This window comes from Octopus sinensis, linkage group LG5 (assembly GCF_006345805.1).
Source record: "Octopus sinensis linkage group LG5, ASM634580v1, whole genome shotgun sequence".
NCBI lineage: Eukaryota > Metazoa > Mollusca > Cephalopoda > Octopoda > Octopodidae > Octopus > Octopus sinensis.
This window is the reverse complement of record NC_043001.1, coordinates 85,687,498-85,697,497: the sequence shown is the minus strand read 5'-3', so window position 1 is coordinate 85,697,497 and position 10,000 is coordinate 85,687,498. Positions and strand designations below refer to the sequence as shown.

General features: G+C 34.6%; 1 protein-coding gene across 1 annotated transcript in view; it reads left to right on the top strand.

Moving 5' to 3' along the window:
• LOC115211729 (S-crystallin 3) overlaps nt 1-10,000 on the top strand; it is a 42,376-nt gene that overhangs the window by 5,738 nt on the left and 26,638 nt on the right. The window contains exons 3-5 of the mRNA XM_036502848.1: nt 744-859; nt 2,475-2,504; nt 3,989-4,096. Of these exons, the coding sequence (XP_036358741.1) occupies nt 744-859; nt 2,475-2,504; nt 3,989-4,096 (254 nt within the window). The remainder of the gene's footprint in view (nt 1-743; nt 860-2,474; nt 2,505-3,988; nt 4,097-10,000) is intronic.

Genomic DNA, 10,000 nt, shown 5'->3' with positions numbered 1-10,000 from the left:
ATTTTTTCCCTCCGATTTCCCTTCTCTGGATCTTTCCTTTTCCTATGTTTCTGACGAAGAGCTCCGCTCGAAACATAAAACCCTACTTCTTCCCTTCCTGCCTGAGCATCCAATAATACTATATTTGTTCCACGTCATCGCGTTGTTGTGTTTTCTCTTGGTGTTTTTTATGTTTGGATTAACTATATATATATATAAAGCAAATAAGTACAAAGGATGTCCAATTATAAATGCATTTTGACAGTTTCAAGTAGCTCCATTTAATCGATCAATGAAAGCATTAGATCAATTTGAAGGAAACCACTCTCCTCAGGGCAGACGACCCTAAAGATTTCCAGTATGAAGGATAAACCATTCTTTAGAATAATATTCATCAGTACAAGAAACCAAAGTAATTACGTTGTTTCCTTCAGCTATATCTGTGGATGAATGAATTTAGAGAAAAACGTATATCTAAAGCCTACTATAATTTAGAGAGTAGCATTAGAAAATAGTGGGGTCAAATGAAATGGTGGGATAGTTAATATATATTTATCTTTATTTTCCTTTCTTTATAAGATTATATGCAGCATATAGTCTACAACCCTGTAGAGTTAAATCCAGTTGATGGTGATAAATTGTTTAATGTCAGATACTCTACCTAATCCTATATGTATTCTATGTAAAGGTCAATTTGTATTTCATTGAAGAATCAGGTTCATTTCGAGTTATATTTCCTTGCTACTCTTTTCTTGTGTAACTAGGTTTCCATGGCAGAAACAACATGGAGATGGCCAGAGTTGACTTCATCTCAGACTGCTTCTATGACATCTTGGACGACTACATGAGAATGTACCAGGATGGTAACTGCAGAATGATGGTAAGTGATAAGTTAATCATCGACTATTAATTACTCTTATATCCTTAAAGAAATTAAAACTATAAAAGCATGGTGAGTCGTGTCCCAATATTTACATGCTAATATTTTTAGATTCATCCAATATCTCAAGTGCCAATGTTCGAATAAAGATCTTTTTCACTTTCGAATGTTTTTCACACGCACACACACACGAACACACTCACACACACACAAACACACACACACACACACACACACACACACACACACACACACACACACACACACACACTTACACATTTATATATACAGGGTTGGCCAAAAGTCACCTGACAGTAAATCAAACTATTGAATTCCAAGTTATATTAACGTTTAAAAACTGAATGAATTTAATAAAAGCATCTAAATATGAAACCTCATGAAAATAGTTCAAACTGAAGTCCTTGAGCGACACATTTTTTCATTCGCCTCAATACAGAATAACAAATAGTATTTATGGAAAGTTGATTTACTGTCGGGTGACTTTTGACCAATCTGGCATAAGCTGATAGAACAGGTAATGAGAGAATGAACGTATTACCATGTATGTGTCTTAAATGAATAAGCTTCAGTTTTCGATTATAATGAAAATAGTTTCTGATTTGAATACACTGCAGCAAGTCTGAGACAGCAGCAAATTTAAAGGCCTTGAGACCGTAACAAACTTTTAGGTCGGCAGATGCCATCAATTCTAGTACTTGTATGGAGCTCCAGAAAAGATGAAATGCAAAGTTGAAGTCGGTGGAATTTATACTAAGAATGTTAGAAGCTAGAAGAGATAACCCTAAGAATTTTTCACGACGTTCTAACGATTCTGCAAATTTGCCACTCTTGAATTACGAGAACAATCAGAACAGGAAGAAGTGTATATTTAATTTTCGGAATATCATTCTTGTATATAAAACAAGTTAACTTCAAATAGCAAATTAAGTCAGCTTATGATGAATTTATATTACTGGGAGTAATACAAATCTTATATTACAATGATCTACTGGTAACTTACTTGATTGTGATTCCATACAATCGATTTACAGAGCTGTAATGCAGTTTACAATAAGACTTGCTTCAACTATCACCCATACTACAGATAAGTCTTAAATTAAAACCTGAAAGAAATACATGACATAATTATGTCTAGTTTATATCAAATTTAAGTTTCTCTTATTCATAGTATGTACTCAAACGTGTCAGATTCCAAAATGTATTTCTGTTGCAATTTAATATATGACCTTACTAAGTGTTTCACAAGCATATTTTATGTCATAGTCAGTATTTTGCTTCGGTAACTTCATTCTCCTCAAACAAGAAATATTGTCAGGATGATTTGATGCCATTCAGATCAGGCTTTAGAAACTTTGCCTTGCCCAATGTAAAAGGCATTTCTCTCAGGTCATCTTTATTTGTCCCTCGTCAAAATATGTTGCATACTCTTGTCTTAGTTTATTAAATATTCATGTATATGATAGAGTTAATGGCACAGACATAATTCCCAATTACGTTATGGCAGCATATACTAACTATATTCTAATTTATGTCATAACACACACTCTTCTGTACTCACATATAACATAAAGGATTCTCTTAATTTATTTTTCAGTTCCAGCGATCCAGGGATATGAGCAGCTCTGTAAGTAGACAATCGATTGCCAATGAGTGTGTATATATCCATACGTGCATGTAGGTATGTATGTATGTATGTATGTATGTATGTATGTATGTATGTATGTATGTATGTATATATGTATGTATGTATGTATGCATGTATGCATGTATGTACGGGTAGATAGATGGATGTGATAGAAAAAGCATGTATTTTTATACAGCATATTTAGTACATATTTAGTACTATTTCCTGCCTGTTTTTTTTTTGAGGGCACTAAGATGTAATTTGGAGATTTAAACATTCTTTCAGGCATTTTAGACGTAATTTGTTCCCGTAAGTTAATTAATTTAGGTAGTCTCATCGAAAGAAAGACAGAATCAAATTTTCTCTGTGTATTTTTCGTTTAATATCTTCAGTATTCTTAATCTTTGAATTGCTAGATCCGATAGGATTTATTGATACACACATCTAACTTCAGTTAAAGTTCAGACACATTTACACATGTAAAAATTAAGACAACCTTTATTTTCTCTAAAAAAGAAGAATTTTAAAGATTTTTCTGAGAGAATGTGAATCCCCAGCAGAATCTATGAAATAAGTTTAGGTGTCAGTTCTTTATTAAAAAAGTTGGCTAAATCAACCAGGGAAAATTTCGATCTAACGAAATCTTTCCTGATTGATATTTTTTTATCACAAGAAAGAGATTAAAAGTATTTGTAAATGCCACATGGCCTAGTGGTAAGAGCAGTGGACTCCCAGTCGCGGGATCGCGGGTTCGAATCTCAGACCGGGCGATGTGTGTGTTTATGAGCAAAGCACCTTAGATCCACGCGGCACCGGCAGAAGATAATGGCGAATTTCTACTGACTCTTTCGCTACAACTTTCTGTCACTCTTTCCTCCTGCATCTTGCAGCTCACCTGCGACGGACCGGCGTCTCGACCAGGTGGGGAATCTTTACGGCCCTATGAGCCAGGCGTGGCTCGAGAAGGAACAAACAAAACAACAACAACAACAACAACAATCATTCAAAATGATAGAAAGTTATACTTGGTGTTATTGAATGGAATTATTTATCTCTCCTACAAACATGTGATCTCGTCTCAGATATAGTAAAATACTGCTAAATGGTGAGATATTGGCTGAAAGGGTAAATTGTTTAACAAAATAACCTTCCCTATGTAGTTGCATTCATTTCAGTTATAGTTTTAGATAGCAATGGAAAAACTTGAATCAATTGTGTCCTACACAAATCTCGCACGAACACGTGTTCATGCAAAATGTTACAATTTTCTAGCGTTCCTTCACTTCTCTATTTAAATATCACTCCTTGGGAACTCGGGAATATAAAGCACAATAGAAATATCCTCCGAAGATATAGGGATCTCACATGATCCTCTTGAAGTTATGACAGGAAACATAGAAAATAATATCGCTTATTATAGAATGATATTGTCCAGAGTGTAATTATTTCACAGTAAATACGATATCATTTTTTTGAAATTTTAGTCTGATAAGCGTATGCGATTCCAAGAGACTTGCCGCAGAATCCTGCCATTCATGGAGAGGACTTTGGAAATGTACAGCGGTGGTAGCCAATATTTCATGGGTGACCAGGTAAGTGTTAGCTCTTTTGTACCAAAGTTTAACTCACCTGATTTATAACTATATACCCAATACAACATCCATCACTTCAAATGATATTTTCATATTCAGACAGAAAGAAAAACTATACACCTGAAGGTGTGTAATCTACTTAGTTGAAGTTTTGGATGTGAGCTTTTAAAGATTGACTCTATTGTGAGCAATATAAATCAAATAACTTCCAAAATCTGCTCTAATGATAATAATAATAATAATAATAATAATAATAATAATAATAATAATAATAATAATAATAATAATAATAATAATAATAATGCCCTGATACAGTGGCTCTCACGGCTTCTGATCTTAACTGACTGGAAGTGTTATCATGTACATTGATTTGTCTTGGTATAAAAGATGCACTACAACAAATATTCTACTCAATACCTCAGACTTGAATGTTTGTTCATTGACCTTAAGCGGTTGAGTATATCCCTTAGTGGCTGACGATATGTGCATCTCTGGTCATGAACAGAAGTATTTGGGGAACAACAAAGGCATGGGTTGAAAGAAATTTGTGGATAATTCACCTCTGGAAACATGGGTGTTTCATTCAACATCCTTAAACAACCTTTATTCAGGGACGTTGTGAGCGGGATAGGCTACTCAAGCTGAAGGAAATTCTAACTGGGTCCCACCTGCAAGATCATGTGCTGTTTATCTTGATATGAAATCACCTCGTCGCATACATTTGGTTGTAATGCATGTGCCTATTGTGCCCTTATCAGACGGGTAGTCATGATGGATATAATGGGCTTTGTATACTTTACCCCAGTGTCACATTGATGGCATGCACTGCTCTCTCATTCACTACTACTACTACTACTACTACTACTACTACTACTACTACTATTACTACTACTACTACTACTACTACACTACTACTACTACTACTACTACTACTACTAATAATAATAATAATAATAATAATAATATAATAATAATAATAATTGCTATACATTGTATACATTGGTTTTATGAGCCAAAGTGTCATTGAATTTCTAATTCTAATTTCCAACATATATTCCTTCCAGATGAGCATGGCTGATATGATGTGCTACTGTGCCCTTGAGAACCCACTGATGGAAGAACCATCAATGCTCAGCAGCTACCCCAAACTGATGGCCCTGAGAAACCGTGTTATGAACCACTCTAAAATGTCCAGCTACCTCCAGAGAAGATGTCGTACCGAATTCTAAAGCAACAAGTTACAGGCTCATTGACTCGAACTTACTCAAGAAATACAGCTATATATTGAGTTGACTAATCGAAGATCATTTACATGACAAGTCACGAAGTGTCATGCCAGATGTTACATCGATTATGTCAACATATCTACCGATAAATTTTTTTGTGAATATTTCTGTCATGTGATATGAAAATAAATAAGAATGAACGTTTAATATTTGCTCATTTGATAATTATTTCTTCGTTTGTTTTTTGAGATTTTTCTTAATGTCTGTTAATGCAGTGTATGTGTTGTTGTTGTTGCTGCTTTCGATATTTGCTGTGTTTGTTGTTGTTGTCGCTGCTATTAAAATTTTGTTCTTCGCTGCTACTTTAGTTGTTGCTATTGTTGTTACTGTTGATAGTGGAGGCGCAATGGCCCAGTGGTTAGGGCAGCGGACTCGCGGTCATAGGATCGCGGTTTCGATTCCCGGACCAGGCGTTGTGAGTGTTTATTGAGCGAAAACACCTAAAGCTCCACGTGGCTCCGGCAGGGGATGGTGGTGATCCCTGCTGTACCCTTTCACCACAACTTTCTCTCACTCTTACTTCCTGTTTCTGTTGTACCTGTATTTCAAAGGACCGGCCTTGTCACTCTCTGTGTCACGCTGAATATCCCCGAGAACTACGTTAAGGGTACACGTGTCTGTGGAGTGCTCAGCCACTTACACGTTACTTTCACGAGCAGGCTGTTCCGTTGATTCGGATCAACCGGAACCCTCATCGTCGTAACCGACGGAATGCTTCCATCCACTGTTGATGTCTTGCTATATTTGCTTTGAATGACTTAACAAGGGAGCATCTACGCAGTTACCCGATGTGCTAAAATTAGGTACCAAATCTTCCTCTTACTATATCCTACCGTCTTTCAAAAGAACAATTAAACTATCTCTTTTTAATTATTTGTTGCGCTGTTGTGTAAGCGGGATTTTTCCGCGTGGAAGAGAGTTTAGTGTTGTTTCTGTTCTTCAGCCTCATTTCTCCTCAAATATATTCGATCTGTGGTTAATAGCAAATCATTTATGATCATCCTATGATTTTGTATACCAAGGATATCATCGTTCAACATAACGCTTCTGCTTTATAATAATACACTTTGAATTCATAGAGTGGTAGTTATCGTAAAGATCGTGGGGTTCGTAAGATTTGCCGTTATGAATATTATGGTATTATGCAAATCGATATTAATCAAACAGTGTCAATTGTGCTGATATTGGATAAGATTCTTATAATAAATCAGCCAATAAAAGATGATTTCGTTAATTTGAAAACAAACTGCTGGTTATCCCGTCCATGATGGTAACATTTTATTATTTGATTCCTGAAAAGGATGCATAGTAAATCACCTGAAACACTAGTATATCGGATAGAACTCCCTTCGGTATCGTTCCAGCGCTCGGTTCTCTGGTTTCAAATACTATCGTTGTCAGATTTGCGTTTCATTCATCCAGGGTCGAAAACAAAGAGTAGTTGCTCATTACTAGGGATCCATACCACTCTCTGTATAGTACTCTCTATAATGTACCTGTAGTCAAAATGTCCACTGTTTTCAGACTGTGTTATGGTTATTCGAGCCGAGTAGTCTGTTAAGAGGACTTTACCTGTTGAATACTCAGCCGCTTTGATCTTCATTTGACATGTAGAATTTCAGTTGAGTGAAATCAAATATTCATCGGCAGGACCAACGGAGAATATGCTTAATAAAATTATCAATATTCTAACAATTTTATTATTTTGATTTTGTTAGTCTATCATAAACGAGTATTTTCTGACCAATAAGAATTGATTTCCTTTGATTTAGAATTTGGAAATTATTTATTTATAGATAGAGAATTCTTAGATTTTTTACAAAAACAAACCAATATTTATTCCATATCATTCCAATTAACCTATTTTATAGTACCCTTATAATAATCACAACCTTATTATTTTTATTAACCTTATTATAGCACCCTTCTAATAATCACAAATATTATCAACTACATGGTGTTTTCTACAATCGCAACCAAATAATAAAATTATGAAGATCACAATCTAAATAATCACAAAAAGCAAGACTGTTACCATTAACAGTACCAGAACCATTAGCTCCAGCATCACAAGAATTACTACCAGATGGCAGTTATAGTTGGTAGTGTTCTCTTCTACATCGTCATTATTTCCATCATCATCTTAATTATGAAGCCCATAAAAGTCCTGTTCAAGTAGGTACCACAATGAAGAGCAGTTACCAGTTTTGTGACGATCACTCAAAATCTATAACCCAGCGAGCAGCTTTAGATTAAGGACCTAACAATCCTTCTCTGAATTTCCTTTTGCCATCATACTGTGTTTGTATTGTGAAATAAACTGGTGGTATTTTTGTCTCCCGTTCTATGGGTAACTGTTGACCTATATATGAGGACTTCTTTTTTTTACCATTTTTGCAGGTTTAATTCCGACTACTAATAAACTCAAAGTATTCTCCTCACATAAGTAGGTGAGGTTGGCCTGTTGAGTCACCCATCAAATGGCTGTGAGACAGGTTTACTGAGTTACGCAGCTCCAGTAGCAGATATAACCTGATGTGTCCATGATATTAATGTTTCCCAGGGCAGTATGCTTAGTTAACTGTTGTTTGTCCAGTACTTCTAGCAATAAGTAGATAGCATTATGTGATATAGGCGTCACTAGCCCTTGAATTTTAATACATTGACCATGTCTGTAGAAGGGGCTTTTAACAAAGGACATACAAGTCCACCAGGCTTTTAGTAGACTATATAGTATATATAGTTAACAGTACTGTGTGCTTCAACAAGTTACATAATTACCAACAGTCTTATTTGCCTACAGTTTTTTATGGCGTATGTTAATTCATAATAAAATAATCTTGGCCAGAACCCTTATATGCTGCCCCAAAATTGATCACAAATGCCTGAGCGGACCAACTTACACAAATCTCACAGTGTGGTAATGTTCATCGTACAACTTCCACAGTGCAAGGTGTTTAATTCTGATTGAAAATTTCAATCCCAGTATCTATAGGTAGGCACAAGAATGTGAAATCCCTGCTGTAACAACAAGATTATTATTTGATTACTATTTATAATTGATTCATTAATACAAGCTATTGAGATTTGTAACTCTACTCAGTTTCAGTCATAACTGAGCATATGCTATTAAAATCTATCGTAATCAAAGCAAACGATTATCATCCTTCATATTAATACGATTTCAGCACAGATTAGAGAATGAATAAGACTAAATATGAACGTAACGATTCAAATTAAAATTCCCTGTGCGTAGGGGTGATAACTATTGCTACTTAATCCCATATAATTCTTGATCAAACTGGGGTTTTGGTAAGATTATCTGCGAATTGATGAGAACCTTACCATCTTAAATGACTTATTGGAAACATAATTCAGCCCACTCAAAACAGATCTTACCTGAACTGAGTTATGTACGCCTGTATGTGTATGTATGTATGTATGTATGTATGTATGTATGTATGTATGTATGTATGTATGTATGTATGTATGTATGTATGTATGAATGTATGTATGTATGTATGTATGTATCTATGAATATATGTATGTTTGTATATATGTATGTATGAATGTATGTATTGTTGTATGTATGTATGTATATATGTATGAATGTATGTATTGTTGTATGTATGTATGTATGTATCTATGAATGTATGTATGTATGTATGCATGTATGTATCTATGTATATATGTATGTATGTATGTATGTATGTATGTATGTATGTATCGTTGTATGTATGTATGTATGTATGAATGTATGTATGAATGTATGTATTGTTGTATGTATGTATACATGCATGCATGTATGTATCTATGAATGTATGTATGTATGTATGAATGTATGTATCTATGAATATATGTATGTATGTATGTATGTATGTATGTATGAATGTATGTATTGTTGTATGTATGTATGTATCTATGAATGTATGTATCTATGTATGTATGCATGTATGTATGTATGTATGAATGTATGTATCTATGAATATATGTATGTATGTATGTATGTATGTATGTATGTATGTATGTATGTATGTATGTATGTATGTATGTATGTATGAATGTATGTATTGTTGTATGTATGTATGTATCTATGAATGTATGTATCTATGTATGTATGCATGTATGTAGTATGTATGTATGTATGTATGCATGTTTCTTCTGTTGTTAATTTAGTCCCAAATCAGATATGATGAAACAGATATTTTGCAAAAAGCGTTCAGGCCAGAGTGGCCTCGTCTTTTTGTTTTAAATGTTGCTCTTCTATTTTTTTAAGATGGAAGATTGTGCAGAGGAGGAAGCTTTAACTGCCGTTTAAATCAGGCTGATATACCACGTCATTGGTTTCTGATGAGCGTGAGTGATACTGATGATGTTCTTTAGCCTGTATTTTTCCTGTGCCAGTACATGATCAAATGCTTTCCAACAGTGAACAACTAGTCCAATATTATAAGATAATCTAGGACTATATTATCCAATAACTTCTTCAATTTTAAAGCTATTAGGCTATAAGTTGGGGAAATCTTGGCTGATATTTCTAGGTGGCCCAGCAAACGCCGAGTTACTTTCTCTTTGTCGTTTGCGTACATGTCTTCGTATGCATGTGTATTTGTATGCG